Below are 20,913 nucleotides of genomic sequence, written 5' to 3'. Positions count from 1 at the left end.
AGTTTAGCCATAGGTATAAATTAAAACTGATTTGAATATTTTCTGACATTCAAAAACTGAAAAGGGCAGGCCTAACTTACTGGGTACCAAGAAAACCAGGATCAGATTAAACACTTGCTTTGGACAAATCACAAAACTAATAGTCCAAATCACTATCATCTAATCCAGTTGTTCTCAATCCTAATTATGCATCAAAACAATCTATGAGTTCTATTAAATAGATACCTATGCCAAACCCTAAAAACACTGAATCAGAGTCTACAAAGATGGGGCCTAGGCATCTGTATGTTATAAAAAGCTCAAAAGATTAATGTAGTACATATTGTTCGTTGCCCATGTTTTTTCCTTATCTGGATTCTGATTCTAAAAATTATCCATTCTACCTCATGTGTCTCAGGGGCAGCGGATTCTATTTCCAGCTCCAGTAGCTCCAACTGACCTAAGAGTTATTCCATATCCTTTACCAGTGACTGGCTCAGGGATGGACAGGTCTAAGCCACTTTAGATCAATGAGACCCAAGCATCTGGCGGCAAATTCTGGGAAAGCTTTGCATGTTAAGAGGGCCCCTGGAATCCCCTGATTCCTCCACTTCATGTAAATGAACATGCACCCAGCCCCAACTGCTATTGGCAGCCATCCCATGACCACGAGGGAAGCCAGCACTAGTATGATGCCAATGCTGCAGTTGAAAACGGGAGAAAAAAACCCCCAAAGTTTCCTGGTGACCCTTCTGAATCACTGGAATAGAAATACTGAAGCCCTTTCTATCAGTAGACTTCATGTATAATGATTCAATACATTTTCTTATTGTTTAGGTCATTTTAAGTTGGATTTTTAGTTATTTGCACCTGAAAGCTAAAGAGCTGTCCCACTGCAGCACTTTTTCAACCATAACAATCTGTATTAAGTAGAAACCACACAAACATGCCTTCATACTTCTTTAATCTGTAAATCTGAGATTGATTTATCTTTCCTATTTTAACAAAGGATAAATCTTTAAAAAAATAATTTACATCTTGTTATACTTCTCCAGTATTTGAGTTGAACTGTATTTAAAAGTTTATGCTCACTGCATTCACTTCAATATTTATTCAAAGTTTTTGCTATAGGCTTTGTCTTGAATGTGCAAGACCATTCGCCGTGCATAGAAGTCCCTGTATTCCTCTGGTAATTCAGCCAGGGTTTTTAAGGCTCTGTCCAAAATTTGTGCAGCTCTTGATGCTGCTGTAGGATCTTTGTTTCCATAGGTATCCGTTTTATCATAGCATTCAGATGGAAGATGCTTCCAAAAGACGTTCACTCCCACTCCAAACTCTTCAGATATTACATTATGGAACCATAAAGCTGGAGAAGTTTTAAAAAAAAAAAGTTAAAAATAAAAGCTACAGTTAAAAAAAAAAAACCAAAATGTCAGTGAAATATCACGAATTGCATTATAGCCAATGCAAGAAATAATTCTTGTAACTAGATCCCTTCGTTAGCACACTCCCAGCTTTTAACAGAATCATTTTAACTTTTATGAATTGCCAACCAATTTAAAGTGTCAATAGCACAACCCTACGTTTAAAACCTTTGGAAGTAGCAAATTTTCCTTTTAACTTGAAAGACATAATAAAGTTATATTTGTTTTGTAGTTCTGTAATTTGGGGCTGTGTTTTGTGTTACTTGTTTACACTTCCTGAGTCACACAACCACATCAAAAGTGTTCATTTTTTATACACAGAACATTTCAATTATTTGAGGAGTATCTTTGACCTTTTCTGACTCAGTACAGTACTTTTGTTCTCAAAGACTTCCTGTACAAGCTGCATTTGGTTTTCTAACTTGCTTGAATCTGCATTCACTGTAGCCTCCTCAGTTTTACATTTCTAATGCAATTATAATCGTCTTATATTTCTTTCAGCTCCTTTATAATAAGTATATAAAACTAAAGCAAATATTTTGGTTGTGGAGAGGATGAGTAAACTTTTATCATATAGCTAATTAATATTTTACTTCCACTAGAAAGCTTACTTCTTTGTTTTCAATTGAGTCTAAATATTTTCAAAACACAGGTGCTACAGAAATACTAAAGCAACACTACAATATAATAAAGATGAAATACTAGTCACATCCAAAAAAAGTTTAATCCTGTGGAAAGGAGAAAGGAAGATTTATAAGAAGCTAAATTTTAGAAACAAACTCATTCTGAGTGCTCTAGGAGAAACAAAAGCTTAAAATATTTTGATTTACAAAACTAGGTTCCAAACATGGTTTTAATCTTAACTACTCTTTCTTTCAGAACCTTTTTTTCCATATTCAATGTAACAGGAAAAAAAGGTAACTATTCTGTTAAATTTACATCCAAAGATGGGACTTTTGCTCTTACTTCAAAATATATGCAAATGTTCAGTATTTCTGTTTTGTTTTTTTTCTTCTTTTAAAGTTGTATACAGAATAAGGGAGAACTGCATCACCCTTAACCATGCTCTCAAGACACAAAACCCCAAAATTTAAGTAACGGCAATGGATTTAAAAAATATGTGCTGGTTGTAGCAATCCCACTACTGGGCATATACCCTGAGAAAACCATAATTCAGAAAGAGTCATGTACCACAATGTTCACTGCAGCACTGTTTACAATAGCCAGGACATGGAAGCAACCTAAGTGTCCATTGACAGATGAACGGATAAAGAAGATGTGGCACGTATATACAATGGAATATTACTCAGCCATAAAAAGAAAAGAAATTTGAGTTATTTGTAGTGAGGTGGATGGACCTAGAGTCTGTCATACAGAGTGAAGTTAAGTCAGAAAGAAAAAAACAAATTATGCTAACACATATATATGGAATCTAAAAAAACAAAAGTTCTGATGAACAGGACAGGAATAAAGACACAGATGTAGAGAATGGACTTGAGGACACGGGGAGGGGGAAGGGTAAGCTGGGACGAAGTGAGAGTGGCATGGACATATATACACTACCAAGTGTAAAATAGATAGCTAGTGGGAAGCAGCCACACAGCACAGGGAGATCAGCTCGGTGCTTTGTGTCCACCTAGAGGGGTGGGATAGGGAGGGTGGGAGGGAGACGCAAGGGGGAGGAGAAATGGGGATATATGTATATGTATAGCTGATTCACTTTGTTATACAGTAGGAACTAACGCACCATTGTAAAGCAATTATACTCCAATAAAGATGTTAAAAAAAAAATGTGCTGGTTGTTTTCAATGAAGATTAAGAAGTCAAGTATCAAATTTTTTTTTTTTTTTTTTTTTGCGGTACGCGGGCCTCTCACTGTTGTGGCCTCTCCTGTCGCGGAACACAGGCTCCAGACGAGCAGGCTCAGCGGCCATGGCTCACGGGCCCAGCCACTCCCGGACCAGGGCACAAACCCATGTCCCCTGCATCGGCAGGCGGACTCTCAACCACTGCGCCACCAGGGAAGCCCCAAGGTATCAAATTTTTATACACAATTATGTGAAGGACATTTTATCAGGACAATACAAAGATTAACAAAACATGGTTTCTTGTCCTCAAAGAATTTATAATCTAGTCCCAAATGAGAATATCATATTATTATTAATAGTTTTTAACTTAATTTTATTATCACTGAAAAGTTATTAAACATATTAAACTTATTAACTTAGATATGGAAAATAAAACTATATAAATAGAATTTGTTAATGCATCCCTTTAATCTTAATTATGATTTTATAATCTTTATAATCTTCAGGTATTCAGTTTTGCATAATAATTACAGATGTTAATTATATCACTGGTTACTAACAGTAACTAATGCCTATTTACTGTTCAAAAACATTAAGTGACACTAATTCAGACTGTAGAAAAATGATGCACACAAAAGATATCATAGGTATTAAGACTAACATTTTTATATTTAATAAAATCTCTAATCTCTCTTGGCTTTGAAATATATTTACTATTTCTTGGTAAATACTTAAGTGACAGTTCTAAAACATGTTAATATTTTAGAAACAAAATGATTTTAAAAGTACAATGAGGTATAATCTTCTCCTAGATATAAAGTATCTTGTTTGAGATCCTTTAATAAAAGAATAAAGAAATTAGAGTATAATAATATTATATATATATAATATTATATTTATAGGTTGCCTTTGAAAACAAGATTGTTAATATTGTAAGAATTTGTCTAAGCATACTTTAAACACACACACATCTGTGTATAAAAATCATCTTGTATATGACAGGATACATCTAACAAATTTTTTTACTAAAATAATCATATAATGGATGGAAGACAGAGTACAAATATTATAAACATCAAATTACTGAAGTCTAGAAATCTTACCAGGAATGAATAATACATCTCCAGCTTTAAGGGAACATTCATACCGTCTAGCCTTGGAAAACAGTGGATATTTAGCTAAGTCTGGGTTATCTACATTCAGTACTTCTGATTTAGTACCTGAAAAGTTCCAAAAAAGGATAATATAGATTGAGCAGTTAGCATTTTTCTAAAAAGTAACCACAAATATAAATTTGAAAAAAATTTTTTTTCCTGTACAACTACTTCTGTGTACTCACAATGTGAGAATGATTACTATTCTCCTGAAACCTAAGACAATTTTCAATAACACATCCTTTATTTATAACCATTGACTTCCATGTAATATAATTAAGATAATCTGAAAATCTCATTCTTCATATTGCCTATCATTACATACACAATGGAGAATACAATACATCATAATTAGGAAGAAGCCCTATAAAGTTTTTCTATGAGAATGAAGAAATTAAAAAAAAAAACTAACTGAATAAATAAAACTTCAGAAATTTAAACTTAAAAAAAAAAAACAGTACCTGATAAATATAAATATTGGGCATCTCGAGGACTGAATAGTACAACACGCTTTTTTCCTGTCACTTGTATTAATAAGTTATCCATTACCTGAAGACAAATAAGAACTTATGAATAAGCAGTATCTAAAATTCAAATACACAGAACCAATGGTATTCCAAACAGTTAACCGTAAATCCTATCCTTTAATAAAGCTTGACTCACATTACCTAAAACTTATAGTAGTATTCTAATCTAACAAGGAAAACAGTTGTGTTACACAACTGTGTCGTTATTTCTCCAACACTGTCTTAAAATGGGAAGGATTGGCAAGCTATTAGGAAATCTGAAGTCAGAAAACTATTTGCCTTTGCCCCACCATTCTGACAGCAAGTATAGTTACACCTATTTGAGGCTCCCCTTGGTAAGTATCTATTTTACTTATCTGTCAAGGAATGCTATAAGGCCAAAATTAGACAACAGGTTGAAAGCACTTAGGAAAACCAGGTGTTGGGAAAATAAACAGTACTGCTGCAACTACTGCTAAACTCTTTTACTATATGGCCAACCATAATTTGGTTATAGGTATGTATCTTGATTTCCAAATTATTTCTATAGGACTATAACTTGGCAAATTTTCTTGATGAACCTATTAATAATGGAGCAATCCTGACTTTTCCTGTGTTTGTAAGGGTACACTACATTAGTACAAATTTTGAAAAATGTTAAAAGGCAGAGCTACATAATTCTCAGCTAAGGAATTAAAATATATACTAAGCAAGATATATTCATGATTATTGAGTACATATCACTTCTACCTAAGCATTTCTCCTTTTACCACTAACCCTTGACTTATGTAAACTTTAACTATATAACTAGCATTCCTTTGACTTATTTTTATGGTTAAGAAAAACTTTATAATATTTAAGATAAAATGGATACTACATAAAATAGTCATTGAATACAGTTAAAAAGTTTGAGTTACATCATTTTCTCACCTTATCATTCATGTAAATAAAACCTTAAAAAATATGCTAAGACTTTATATCTATCTCATTTAATTATAGAGTTACTATGTTAAAATCCTCCCGAGGGCCTCAGCTAAACTGTAAAACACACTTCTAAAACTTTATTAAATTTAACTCAGAACTTTTCAAAATATTCTTTTATCTTTAGAAACCTATTAGGTATTGCTTTAAGCTTTCTAAATTTCTCCACCCAACACCAAACCAAACACAATACTAGATTTTTAATATTTTTAGATACTTATATGCATATGTTTAAGCAAATAAAATTGTAACACCATAGAATAAATGATCAAGATCAATACTCTACACATCTTGCTGCTCAATAAATACAGCAGACACTTGACATTCTCAAGGGATATACAGCCTAAGACCTTCAGGTGTCCCCAAATTCTTATAATTGGAAATGGCTCTCCACAAACTTCTGCCTTTCTCCTCAACAATGGTTCCATCTAGTCATGCATCACTTCAACATCCTCATACTACAACCTTAACATTTTTCCCACTTTCGCAGCTTTCCCCCTCATCTGGTGTCCACTTTTCACATGTTAAAAAAAAGATTTCAAAAAACGTAGTATATATATTATGAGGAACCAAGAATAAGACCACAGAGAAATGCAAATATAAGAAACTAACTAGGCTTTGGCATTAACTAAAATAATTCACTCCCATACCACTGCCTTGCAGAGCACCTGTTTTCAAACTTCATGTTTCAGCAAATTACATGTCAAAGATCTTTGGGGTAACCTCCAGAAAGTTGAAACTGTGAATGTTAAGTCCATAAATTCTAAAGAGCTACTGTAGTTTTAGATTTCTCATTTATGTAGCATACATCATAGTGGGTCCAAAGTTGTAACCCTGGTGAGCTAATTCGAAAAACACTGGAAAAGAACTGCTCTTCTTTGAAGAATTTTGGAAACTTAATATCTCCTTCCAATAAAGGAAACTGCTTTCTGATATCTGCAACATCCTGCATTGAGAGAAACATAATGAGAATTTTAATAATAAACACAATATTGGCATAATGCTTATTTTATCTAAGGCTGCCATCAGAGCCCATGATAATAAGGAGGAATGGGGCAAAACTCTGCTCACTGCTTTAAATACTAGGATGTGACCATAGCCAATGCATGATCTTTCAACTGAAGGAATGACAGACTATGTACCAAGACATTCAACAATATCACTATTGTTAAGCTTAATATGCTTCACTAATAGAAAAGTTCTTCCTACTTTAAGCAAGAATCATACAATTGCCATCTACTCTAATATTGAAGTTTAGGAGTCATCAACTTGAATATAAGTTATCAATTACATAAAACCTGTGGGTACTACTAAGGGAGAAGAATAAAAGAAGGTAAAGAAATAATAGTGCCATAAAGAGAAAAGATAGAATCTGACTTGATCATTTTAGGGACCACTCCTTAACACTGTGTCCATATCAATTTGATTCTGAATACATATATATGAATTATCCAGGATTTTTATAATTATTTTAGATTATATTTTATTAGCTGAATGGCCATCTGTAAAATATACAGTAGAACAGATTTCTTAATTGTGGAGAGATTAGACAACTTGTTACATTCAGAATTCTTACCTTTCTAGGGTCTTCTCCAAGTGATCGTAGGTAGTACTTCTCATCCTTAAACATTCCAAAGAAAAACAACATCAGTATTTACTTTAAAATATTAGAAAGTAAAGATGGAAGGAAATGAATCTGAAAAGCTAACCCTCAAGTCATTTTTGAAAAAGTTCCATTTTCTTACCCTTTGTACTAATGCTCTCTGGTGGCTGTATGAAGAAATGTCTCTATATGCCGCTAGTAATAACGACAGGATCCACAAAACATTAAGTAAAATAAATCCTAAAGGCGACACATACATACCACATCTAAAGCCACAATGCTTAATTTAGACTTTATACTCCAAATTATTTACAATCTTAACAGTGCCTTAAGACTTAAAAGAACTCCCATTTGTATAGCACATATGATCTCAGAGCATTGCTAAGGGCCAATGACAAACTAATATAATATAAATGTAGAATAGAAGATAAATAAAATACTTTATACTTTTAAAAATCTGAAACATTGCATTTTATAAAGCTAAGTTTATCCCTAATCACATAATTCTCAAGCCAAATCCTTAAGAGTCAGCTCATGTACGAATTAGAAATATGTAATTTCATAGTAATAAGTTTAAGTTGATGCTTTAAAAAATTGTCAATTATAACTTCACTGAGTAGCTCTAATAGGGAACTATTTGAATTATGACGCACTGTATTGCCTGCATTTCCTGTAATAATTAGAGAACTGAGATATATCAGGTCAAACACAGGGGCAACCCAACTCAAGAATTCTGCCTCTTTTATACTTACATTGACCATTATAACACAAACTTCAAAATGTATTTTATTTACCCTAACAATATATTATACATCTCTGTTCATAAATTTTACTAAACTCCTAGATTCACTGTTTTTAAAATTTTAACTAGTACCATATCAGATAAGTTCCATAAATTTATTACTGGCTAAATAGATTTCAAAGTATGTTCTTTAAAATTCTAAGAGTCTCTTCCAGTTCTAATGTTTCAGGATTTAAAAGGTAAATTCATGTGGCAGGTACAGAGAAGCACCGCAGACTGCCCTTCAAGAAAGGGTTCATAACTTATTGCAAGGAGTGTGATTAAGTTACAGCTGCCAGCTGTTAACTCCTGCAGGTCCACCTCATCCTTTGAACTAAAGGTCATGCTCTTCGTGGGGTAGCCCCAGCCAATGACTAAGCAAGATGGTAAAAGGCCTAGACATTGCTACCCAAGACAGGACTCCTCTAAGAGGTCGTCTTCGCTCAGGAGTTCCACACTGATCTGGCAGAGAGACTGTCAGCTCTGCATCACCGTCTGATGGCACCCTCTACCCAATCCTCTCCTTTCCTTTCACAGGTATTACTTCCCAAAAAACCTTCTGTAGTCCTAATTCCATCTCAGCGTATGCTTCCTAGAGAACTGAACTAATAGTCCATATTCATCTTACTTACACACTCACCCTAATTTTTAGACTTTAATTTATCTTGTCTTGCCCTTTATCTTGTCTGTTTCTTTTACTTCACTTGACATTTCATGGCTATTTACATCTGTGCCACTCATTACCCTTGGACAGGAAAGGACTGATACCAAAGGGCAACTGAACATGTATGTTAAAGCATGGCTGTAAAGTTAAAAAACATTTTTCAGGTACAGCTAATGGATTCAGTTTTAGTAGATATTCTAGTCATGCTACAGAATACAGATTTCTGCAGTTTGTAGGGATACTGGTGGATCTAGTGTAAACATCACCCGATGACAGAACTGTGAAAACAAAACATTTTTACCACCAAACTGACCAGCAGCCCAGCTGGCTCAGATGCAGACAATAGCTTTCTTCAAAGCTTAAAAAGCAGTTTATTTTTCAAATGTGCTTTTGAGATAACAGAGTAAATTTTTTTTAAAAAATGTATTTATAAAAGCCTCAATGCCTTATCTCAAGACGTTTAAATTATTTAAAGCTGGATTTAATGTAAATAAGTAGAATTCTTCTGCATTTAATCCTGAACAAATAGTAAATACACACAATAGAAGTCACATTGATAATAACAATAATAAAATATAGAAATAGTCTAATAGTAAGATATGAAAATAAAGTTCTCCATTAGCATTTGAACTTGGCACATCAGACCAAAGCATTTTCAGAGGAAGTAATATTAATAGCTATCATTTAGTGAGTGGTTCCTATGTGTCAGGCACTGTGGTAAGTATTCTATAGATTTTATTTAGTTAACTGTCACAAAAACCTTATGAAATAGATACCGTTATTATTCCTATTTCATAGATGAGAACACTGAGGCATAGAAAGATAATTTGGACAAGGTTTGAGACCTAATAAATAACACAGCTAGGATATGTATATGGAAGGCTATAGTTCTTACACATCTAATATTCTTTTATAAGAAAATAATTTAGTATTTACATATTAATGCTTTCCTAAGAAAATGTGTTAAAAGCAGTTACCTCTGAAATAAAGAATTCCTTATGCTTTTCTTCAGCTGCCCTCTGAACCAACTTGCCAAAAGGTAAAGTTCTGAAATAAACACAAAAGAATCCTTGGACTTAGTAACAATAAATCATCTAGTAATACTCTAGTTACTATATATATATATATATATATATATATATGCATATATATATATATATATGCGTATATATATACACACACACACTGCTTGTTGGAGTTTGATATATCTTCTGTTTTACAATATCCATAATTTTTATTATAACATATTATGTGGAATTCTAAATTTTCAAAATTCATTTAGCATTGAGCTTATTTGACCTAGGTTGGCTGAAATTTTGATTTCAAATAGATCTACAGTACAGATGGATCCTTCTCATATCAATATACTCCTATTCTAAGTTGCTGTTAAGAAAACTGTTTCTGGTTCTATGGTATATACGGTATCTTTGGAAATAAACCAACTTTCAAGCGTTTATTGCTACTAATTTTCAAGTGTCCTCGCAAAACAAGTCTTGTGATGAATGGGGCAAGCTATCAACACCAATGCTACTTCGGAAGAGACAACAAGCAAACAGTCCAATGAAGACAAAGCCCCTCTGCTTCTCACCAACCTGCCTGCCTTCTGGCAGTAGCACACAAAACTGCTCTCATCCTCCTGTACCACCCTCTATCATTTCAGGCTTCTGAGGAATAGCTCAGGAATTCCAGTGAAGTGACCAAATTTTATTCTTCTTAAATATTTCTGCCCAAATGCCTGTCTCCTTCCATCCTGGTGAACAGGGCTGAACACTGCAGAAGCAAAGTTTGTTTCCTTTACCTCATGCTCTTGAGCCTGAAGGGCTGTCTTTTCTCTGCATCACATCCTATCCATTCAACCTTCTAGAATCAAATGTACTGCCCCCTATCTGCAGATGATACCTGTAATCTTTCACTCTTATTACCAAATATCTTTCCACTTGATATCTGTACTGGGGAGGTAAGATTTCCTTGTAAGAAGATGACCTTGCAATGTTTTCCTAGAAACATACTAGGTTAAGATAAATGTGGAATGTCAGCTGTCAGAACAGGTAACATTGTTTATTGTAAAAAATGACCCTTTGGGAATCCCCCGGCGGCCCAGTGGTTAGGACTCCACGCTTCCCCTGCAGGGGACACAGGTTCAATCCCTGATCGGGGAACTAAGATCTGGCATGCTGTGCAGTGCAGCCATAAATAAATAAATAAATAAAAAGACCCCTTATTTATTGTGTCTAGACTAGAAGGATGGTGAGTGGACTATAGCCACCTGTTAGGAAGCAGAGGACTTGGCTTCTCCCTGTGCAGCATAACTCAGTAACTGAGCATGTTCCTTGGAGGAACTGAGAAGCCAAGGTCATGAGCCATTTCATGCTGCTGGTTTCTGCGCACTAAGTGGCTTAGCTAAGCTAGGGTGTTTCTGCAATCCACCTCTATAGTCAGTCTTGTTCCCTTACAAGTAAGCTGTCACTTGGTGAGCCAAAAAATGGTTTCTGGATTGGTATAAGACTCCCACTGATTCTATCTGCTGCAATACTGTTTCCTGCCTTGTATTCCTTTGCAAAGGTAAGTGAGTCTGATGCCAGATTATGGACTAGCAGGTGTCAATCAGAATTTGAGGACACACTGCTGATAATTATGTAGAGTGAGCACTCAAGAGAGAAGAAAGGAGTCTGTCATCTACTCAGACCAATCTACTACTACAGTTTTGGCTAATAATATCAACAAATTTATTTGTTCAATGTTTTCCATCTCTGACCTCACTATATACTCTTCATTCCTACCAAAGCATCTTTGAAGAGTTTGGGAACAATGTGGAAGCCTCTCTGGGCCAAAACTACCTCTGAAATTGGTGCAGTTGCTAAGGCTTTTTTACTGGAGAGAACCCAAGACCTTTACAAGAAGAGGCCAGATAGAGTAGCTCAGTCCAGAGAAGCAGAACTCGGGTGCCCCCAGCAACCTTCTCCTTTAGGTCGTAGTACCTGTCAGAGCTTCTACAGAAACTAAGTTGAGAGAAGAGGAAATGAGGTATATGAATTGTTAAGTTCCTTGGCCCTAAGGTCTTATCTATCCTATGCATGTTTCAGTAAGAAGGGCATCTGCTATAGAAGTTCCACTTGTCTGGACTGACATACAGACCAGTAAGGGAGGTAGTATCAAGGAGGACTTAGGATTATTAGGACTTGGTGGAGTCAGGCAAATTTGGGTATAAGTCTTAGTTCCAACATTTAGAGCTATACAATCTTAAGTTATTTAACATTTTTAAACTTCCATTTCCTCATCTGTATAATTATTATTTAAAAAATCTACCTCACAGAAGTCTAAATGAGCAATATAATCTAGGATGCACAGTACCTGACATATAGTAAGTGTTCAATAAAGGACAGGTGGTGGGGTTAACAACAATGATAATACAGCAGCATGCAGTAGTTACCAACATTTAGAAAAAGAAGAAAAAAAATCTTCACTGTTCTGCTCCCCATTTTGGAAAGGCTGCTTCACAAAATCAAGATCAGGAATGATGAAAGTATAACAAACAATGAGAGCAGGATGATGATAGGAGTCAGATGATGTGATAGGCAGAAGCAGTGAAGCAAAGCTTATATAAGATTCAGACTTAAAAAAAAAATCTATGGCCAGAAGAATAACAACTGTATCCTTTCACTACACAAGGCTCTTCTTTTTTATAGTATACTGACTCTGGAAGAACAGTTAGAGCTACCAAGAGGAGAGAAGTAAAAGCTAAGACTTGGAAACATATTTATCTTCAAATGTTTAAAAAGCAGAAATGCAACCTTAATCTGAACTGATAATAATTATATATGTGCGTAGGTTTTCTTACTTTCTAGTCTCTGTCTTTGGTCTAGATGCCTCCCTTCTTTCCTACTCCCTGATAACTGCCAAAAATGACTAAATCTATTCTCCTTCTTACTCTAAGAAACTAATCTTGCAACTCCTTAGTAGCTGTAGTGAAAGGCTTAGAGGAAGCTGGAATAGGAACTATTACATAATATATGTGCTTCAAAAACATGTTTTGAAAAGTTTATAGGACATGACATAACATCAAGGCAACTCAAGATGAAGTTTCAATACCCATTTGTTACAGCATTGGGCTCCCTGGAAAATAAACATCATTAACTGCAGGCTGAAAAATGCTCATCATTCCAGCACTTTCTTCCACTTTCTTGATTTAATAAAAAATGAAAAGTTCTTACACTTGGAAAAATTTATGGTAATTAAATTCAATCCATGGCCTATTAAAAACCAAAACTGTAATGGCAAATATTCAAAGGATCAAAAACCGAGAAATGCTTTGGCAAGCTGCTATATGAACTTGGGAAACTCTACTGAGAAAAGAACGGCCCTGGACATTAGAAGCTCTGTTTAACTCATCTTTAAACTCTGGAAGGAACAGTGAAAGCCACCTTTCTTTAAAAATCAGTCTTTTGTGAACAACATGGTTTTTCAATAGACTGAATTTGCTGGGAACTGCATGTGCTCAGAATTTGAAAGTTGTTTGTTTTTAAATTTAACATTTTTAGTGAAACTCAAGGGAATAAACTCATGGGAATAAATAGCATATTAAATCTATAAGGCTGTAGCATTTAAAGCTTTCAAGTTTAGATATTCCACAGCATTTACCTATCTTTTACTTTTAAGACATTCCAAAGCATAAAACGACAACCATGAGGGACATTTAAAGTATTTAAGATTATTTGGACAAAAAAGAAAATTAAGCCTGATTTATCTAAGTTGATAAAAGATTATACCAAACATAGTAACCACTTGTCTTATATTTCTGGAGAGGGCAGAAAAAGAAAACATGAGCTTATACTTATCTAAAAACAATCTGGAATTAAAAAATCTTCCCAAAATAAGGCACTTAAAAATCAAAATAGGTTATAAAGGAAAACTTTAGAATTTATTACTCTAGATAACAATTACTAATGTGGGAGGATCAAGTAATTAATGAAGCATTGAATGAATACAGTACACTGAGCTTTAGATGAATCTAACTTTAGTTACAGAAATTCTGCTCTTTCCATGACTCCAGAAGGTATTGGGTACACACTATATTTTTAAAATGGTCTTTGGAAATGTCTTTGTATAATTATGTAAGCTCAGAATTCTTGTCTTTTAAAAGCCATTCTTTAAAAATTAGTAAGCTATTCCACAATTATATCAAACTAGCCAAAAGAGAAAATGCCATATAATCTTTGTATAATAATGCAAAAATATTTTAAAGGTTTAAAAAAAGTTATGTGTATCCCCAGAGTAAACCTCAGAAGAAAATACCTATACACAAAGTTCTTACTAATGAAGTCCATCTGGGCAACTGCAGCAACATGAATCTTCACCTCTTTCCTCCCTCCAATTTGGCTTAGGTAATCCACTGTCCATTTGCTCGTACATGTCCCCAAATCAATTCCTTCCAACACTAGAGGTTTTCTCTGTGTGGAAAAAATCAACCAAAAATTAGGGAAAACCAACAATGTATCAGGAGCTGTATTTGGTAATAAAGGGATAAAAACAAATAAGAAATGATTCTTTATCCCAAGATGCTAAAAATCAAACCTTCTGACAATTCATGCTGTAACTAAAACAGGAAGAGGACCCATGTAATATAGTTAGAACAAAATTTTAACATTAGGAAATCAAAACCAAACAAAACAGAAGTGCCACCATAAGCTTAGAAACAAGAGAAATCTGAGTATTATTTAAAGCATTCTCTAGAGTGTTATTTATGACAAAACATACAACTGATTAAAATTTGTGCTTTATACTCAAATACTGTTTGCAACTTTTTATTTTGACAACATTCTAAACTTAACGAAAAGTTGTAAGAACATTACAAAGAACTCCCGTATACCATTTACTCTGAGTCACTAGTTGTTAATTTAACATTTTGCTCCACTTACTTTACCATCTGCTCTCACTCTTGTTATATGTGTACAGAGAGAAACATATTAAAGATAATTTAATTTTTTCTAAACTAGTTCATGTAAGTTGCTGACATCATGCTCCTTTATCTCTAAAACTTGAGTCTATTTTCTGAGAACAAAGACATTCTTTTATATAACAACAGAATAATTATCAAAATTATATTTAACACTGATATAATACTTTAATCCAGACTGTATCCAAATTTTGCTAACTGTCCTTATAATATCCTCTATATTTTTTCCCTATATCTGAGATGCCACATTGTATTTAATTACTATATCTCTTTTACTCTGGAACAGTTCCTCAGACTCTCTTCTATAACATTGACATTTTTGAAGAGTAGGCTAGTTATTTTGTAGAATGCCCTTCAACTTGGGTTTATCTGATGTTTCTTCATGATTAGATTCAGGTTACACATTTTTGGAAAGAATGTACCACAAAAGCAATGTTGTGTCTTTCTCAGTGCAACACATCAGGTAGCACATGATATTTTCCCTATTATTTATGATGTTAATTTTGATCAACTGGTAATTCCTGCCTCAATCAAGTATTGCTACGATGAGTGTAAAAATCGTGATAAAAAAAAAAACTCCATCACCTTCTACATGTACTAGTTGGTATTCTAATGTAAAAATCAGCTCTAACTTCTCCATTCACTTATTTTATTCACTGAGTTATAGTCTACTGACATAATTTTGATGCTCAAGTTATCCCAGATTTGGCCAGCAGGAGTCCCTTCGACCTGCCTCTTGTGACGTTTTACCTGAGCACTTCTTACTTTATGGAAAAATAACACAATCCAGTATCCTTTTACATCTCTGTCCCAGCCCTCTAGTCATTTCTTCAAGCAGCTCTGGTTTCTTCTAGTGGGGAATGCTGTTTAGAAACCATGATCTGGGTGCTGAATGTGTTTATGACTATTGGTGTGTCATTACTTCTAGGCCTTCTCAGTGGACAGAGCTAGGAAACACATGAAGGTGTGTATATACTCACTCCTCCCCAAATATATATATACACACACACATATTCTGCATATGCATATAGTTATATCTATCTATTTCTCTTTCTCTCTCAATATGTACTATACACACACACACACAATTAATGGATGTATGATGAACCATGATACTCCCAATATGGATACCTAATTCTGATCTTATACCACAAGATTTATTCTAATATTCATTGTTTATATATTTGTAAACTCCCTTCTCTTAGTGGGAAACCTGGTTCCTATCATCCTCAATGTTTAATCAATTGTACAATCCCAGAATTCACAATAAGTGCTTTTGCAATTGCTAAGTTATACCACTGTAAAAAAAAGTCTACAAACTAGAATTCAGTATTGTTTATGGTTCTTTTTGTTTTTAGACTGATATATAATCAAAGAATTGTGTTCAAAAGTGATTTAGGTTACTTCTCCTCCTCTCCCTTACTTAGGTTCACTTCTTACTTTTATATTCTATATTAGAGTTTGGTTGGTTTTTTTGAACCATTCCTTATCCTTGTTAATTTTACTATTATTATTACTGTAGAATATAAAACAGTAACGTGATCTCCAAAGTCAAAATTGTACAAAAAAGGTCACCGCATCTATAATCACCCACCTCATAATCACTCATCCCCTATACATAACCAGTCTCATTAATGTCTGGTTTATCGTCCCTGTATTTCTTTTTTGCATAGTGACCAAAAATATATATACTTTCTTATTTCCCCTTCGTTTTTATACAAAAAGTGTCTTATTGTTTTTGTAATTTGCGTTTTTTTAAAAATTTAAAAATATATCCTGGAAATCACTACTATCAGTTCAGATTATTTCCCTCATTCTTTTTTACAGCTTAGTACACCTTAGTGTAAATGGACAATTTAATCAATCTCCTATGCATACGTTTTTAGGTTATTTGTAATAATTCGCAAGCATAATAAACACTAGAAATTTTCATACTGTTGGAAATATATCCCCAGAGTAAATTCCGAAAGAGGAACTGCTATATCATAAAGTAAACACATCAATAGTTTTGTTAGATATGCCAAATTCCCCTCCATGAGGGTTGTACTACTTGGCATAAAACGTGAGAGTACCAGCTTTTTCACAGACCCACAAAGAATATTATTATTAAAGCCTTTTGATTTTTGCCAATATTATAGATAAATGGTGTCTCAGTTTAATTTCTCTTATGAATAAAACTGAACATCTTTTCATGTGTTTAGATGCCGTTTTTACCTTTTTGTCAACTGTTGATTTTTTAATCAGATTTTTGCCCTCCCCCCATTAATTTTTAAAAGTTCTTTACGTACATGGGCTTTTACTGCCCTTTAATGAAATATGTTGCAAATATTTTTCTCCCAGTTTGTATTTTATGTACAATTTTAATCATTTATCACACCTGAGTCATAGTTAGAAAGCCCTTCCATAGACCTAGATTGCAGAGAAATTTACCCATGTTTTCCTCTAGTACTTAACGTAGTTTCTTTTTTTTATTTAGATCTCTGATCCATTTGGAGATAACTCTTCTGTACGGTGTCAGATATAAATCTAATTTTATCATTTTCTAAATGACTGTGACCATCCACTTGTCCAAGCACCATTTATTTAAAAGTTCATCTTTGCCCCAGTGATTTTTAAAATGTCGCGTTCATCACATGCTAAATTTCCATATATATATATATCTCCAGAGCCTGGATAAATACTTGTGTGTGTGTACACACGTCTATCTTCATCCAGACTTTCTATTTTATTCCTCTAGTCTGTCTATTCATGCACCCGTACCACACTATTAAATATTAAAACATGTTAAAAAAAATCTGATAGGACTATAACCCCTCACAGCTTTTCTTCAGTGTTTTCAGGTAAAAATGTCTTGTTTTGCAATTTAGTTATTAATTTCTAGTTTTATTACATTGTGACCAGAGTGTTGTTTGTAATTTTCCACTTTATGAAGCTTAGTGATGCTTTGTGACATATTGTATGTCTTGTCTGGGAAGCCTAAATTACAAAACTCTTTTTGCTATTCATCTTCCAAAGCATTTCCACATACATACATCATTTGGTCTTCATAATACTGTCCTGAAGGCATCTTATACTAACTGTCCTGCAGTGAGGTAGGGAGGACAGCAACCTATCTAGCACTAGTCTCCCAAATAAATTAAGGCTTGAATCCTCCCTATAGGTTGCTAACTCCTAAAAGAAAAAAAGTTCATCCCTGACTTTTGTAAGGACTGTAGCTCAATGACCACCCTTATAGGTGTAAATATCAACTGAAATTGCTGGAGGGGGGGCGGGTTTCTTTATCATGAGCAGGCTAACTGTAAACCTGTGGGTTTTTTTTTTTTTTTTCTGTAAATATCTGCTGGCCTCTTTATCTTAGTTTTTCTGAAGCCTGGATTCCCTTGCAAAGCACGGCAAGTAAAAACACTTTTTTTCCCCATTAGTATTTTTCTCTGAGAACTAAGGTTCGAATTATACGTATAAGAGAATCGAACGTCTGAACTAGAACCCACGTTAGTTAGAATCCAAGACCACTGGAAGTTTGTCGGGGGATTCCCATTGCTTCCCCTTTTGACTCAGTGCAGTGAAAAACTTCTTCAGATCCAGTAACTCGCGTAGACTGACAGGCGCCGTTCAAGCCACTGGCTGGGGTTGGGGGCGAAACCTCCTCTAGATTTTAGAAAACCCGATGGAAAACTGGTGGTGGTGGTGGTGGGGAACTCCCTGGGTTGCCATGGTAACGGTAGAAGACTTTGTAATCAGACTCCCGCAAGGCTGCTAAGCAGCTAGTAGGGCTTCTTGGGCAAAATATTTCTCGTAGCCAGCGCTCTGCCGTCAACCTGCTCCCCAGAAACGTGGAACGGGAAACTTAACAGATGAGCCAGTCAACATCCCCTTTGTGCCCTCTCCCTTGGCCGCCGGGCCAACCTGCCACCTTAGGCCGACAGCCACCTCCTCCCACACCCTGGATCGCAAGAAACCAATTCGGAGCCGCTGGAGCGCTAGGGACGGGTATCCACCGGCTTCCCGCGGTTCTGCCCCGCAAGAGGGCCTCACCTGCGGATACAGGTGCTCCATGAACTGCTCCTGCGAAACGCCCTCGAGCCGGGGTACCGGGAAGCACTGCTCGGCCATGGTTGCTCACGCCCGTCCTCTTCCAAGTCCTGGGAACCTCGGCCCTAACACGTTCCAACCGCGCGGACCGCCCGGAAACAGGTCCGGGAGAGAAAAGGTCCACGAGGCCGGCTGAGTCGCGAGAGCGGCGGGTTCCGAGCGCGGGGCTGGGGGCCGACGGGCATGTGATGGAGAGCAGGGAAGTGGCGAACTCACCAGAGGTGCAGTAAGTGGCCAGCTTGACTCTCCAGCCTCTTTCTCCGAGTCCCGCCGAGGTGGTTTCCCGCCGACTTCGTTTCCGTACTGCACAGGCAAGGGGTGAAAGGTCACAAAAATGGCGCTGGCCGTCAGTCTCTTACCCCGCTTGCTGCTTTCTCGGCCTCTGCCGGGCTCGGCTGCCCGACTCTGGACTCCCGGTTCGGCCGACGTGTGGCCGCCGTTGGCTGGACTTTGCTGCTTCTGCCGCCGCCGCCTCGGCTCGGGAGCGGCCCCGTTTCCTCGAGTCTCTTGGGCCTCCGCGGCCTTGGCGCTGCCTGCTCGAGCTCCTCAGCGTCCCCTGCTCAGCCCTCTGGGACTCCCCACAACCCTTCCCGCTTTCCCTTCCTGCCCTCGGCGAATCTACAGCACCGAGGAGCAGCCCCAGCAGCGCCAGAAAACCAAGATGATCATCCTGGGGTTCTCCAACCCCATCAACTGGATTCGGACTCGAATTTACTCCTTCCTTATCTGGGCCTATTTCGACCAAGAGTTCAGCATTGCAGAATTCTCAGAGGGAGCGAAGCAGGTTTGTTTATTTCTCTACAAATAATCTCTCCACCTCTCATGCATTGAACTGTTAGACACGCAGAAGTGTTTAGCGGTGAGGTTTCCACTGGGTCTCAAATGATAACATGTGGGTAGTGACCCAGACACAGAGCCCTCTGGCCACTTCTTGATTTAAATTAAGCTTCTGCTTCTGTTGCAAGGTCGCCGAGAAATAGGGTTTCGATGGAGACACCAAGGTGAAGTCTCTTAATTACTTTTTCTACTCTCTACAGGTTTTGAGTCAGAAATGGATTCAAAGCCTGTTTCTGCCACATAAAAGCTACATGGCTTTATTTTTTCTGAAAAAGACAAAATTGATCGTATGCTGGTATTGATATATTTAATCCTAGCTTTTTTTCAGATTATTTCTATAAACACAGCCATTGATATTTATTTATGTGACCTGTCAGTTATAAATTAAATGCTTTCAACTTTATAATCAATGTCAATATTAACTCCTGCTTTTGCTTCCCCGAGTCAACTCCTGACTGATTTATGTTTTTATAAAAAAATTAAAAAGTAAAGAGCAAGCTTGATTAACAGCATTGTAAGGGATAAACCTCTGCTCGTGTCAGTTCTCAAAATCTTTTGTCCATGCAGAGGTAAATGGGCATGATGCTACTGTTCTCCTCCACTCTGCTGATGACTTGAGCTTGTCTACCTCATGCTTATTTATGTGTCAATAAGGAATGGAAGTCATCTCCCCACTATGGGCAGGATTCAAGCCTAAGTCCCTATTTTCTCTGAACACAGAGGAGCATGGGACACTTTTTAGTCACTCTTTGATCCTAAAGGTTCTCCAGCTGTGAGCTATTTTAGCCCTTATCCTTGCTATTAAGTAGTATCTGCACCCCTTCATCAGCCAGTTTGTATACAGTCTTGCCTCATCTAAGTCAATTTTTGTGCATTTAACCATTCTGATTTCCAAAAAGAATGTTGGGTCATCCATGGCAAATATGTAGTGATTCCATTAAACCAGCGGTTACTTTAACATACCTTTCGGATCAAGCAAACCAGTTTTTCAACACGTACGACTTCAAAGGACATAGCTGAAAAACCTTCCTCCTACTAGATCTCATAAGGCAACTATACCTTCCTTTGCATAGATGTAACTCTAGGGCTTGGAAATAATCTGATGCAAAAACACTGGGTAGATTATCTACT

General features: G+C 36.0%; 2 protein-coding genes across 7 annotated transcripts in view; one reads left to right on the top strand and one right to left on the bottom strand.

The window, feature by feature from the left end:
* Window positions 1-451: 451 nt before the first annotated feature.
* Window positions 452-19,234, bottom strand: TYW5 (tRNA-yW synthesizing protein 5). 2 transcript variants are annotated; one of them, XM_060016350.1, is made up of 8 exons: window positions 19,162-19,234; window positions 14,193-14,347; window positions 9,878-9,947; window positions 7,429-7,473; window positions 6,661-6,798; window positions 4,827-4,914; window positions 4,315-4,431; window positions 452-1,345 (listed from the first exon to the last, which is right to left on the bottom strand). In XM_060016350.1, exons 2-8 carry the CDS (start codon window positions 14,222-14,224, stop codon window positions 1,089-1,091), a joined length of 747 nt encoding a protein of 248 aa, XP_059872333.1. In that variant the 5' UTR covers window positions 14,225-14,347; window positions 19,162-19,234; the 3' UTR covers window positions 452-1,088. The 2 variants fall into 2 exon arrangements, with proteins under 2 accessions (XP_059872333.1, XP_059872332.1); XM_060016349.1 differs by lacking the exon at window positions 19,162-19,234 and adding an exon at window positions 18,889-19,135.
* The window catches only part of MAIP1 (matrix AAA peptidase interacting protein 1), a 95,765-nt gene continuing 94,055 nt past the window's right edge, over window positions 19,204-20,913 (top strand). For 4 of the 5 annotated variants that reach the window (XR_009520124.1, XR_009520122.1, XR_009520123.1 and 1 more), the window contains exon 1: window positions 19,226-19,729. Coding sequence is in view for 1 of the 5 variants with exons in the window: in XM_060016351.1 (XP_059872334.1) it covers window positions 19,280-19,729 (450 nt within the window). In the remaining 4 variants the exon portion in view is untranslated. Of the gene's footprint in view, window positions 19,730-20,913 lie in introns of all 5 variants that reach the window. The other variant, XR_009520125.1, reaches the window with a different exon arrangement.

Source organism: Delphinus delphis, chromosome 7 (genome assembly GCF_949987515.2).
Source record: "Delphinus delphis chromosome 7, mDelDel1.2, whole genome shotgun sequence".
Classification (NCBI taxonomy): domain Eukaryota; kingdom Metazoa; phylum Chordata; class Mammalia; order Artiodactyla; family Delphinidae; genus Delphinus; species Delphinus delphis.
The sequence above is the reverse complement of the archived record's forward strand: the minus strand, read 5'-3'. Positions and strand labels throughout refer to the sequence as shown.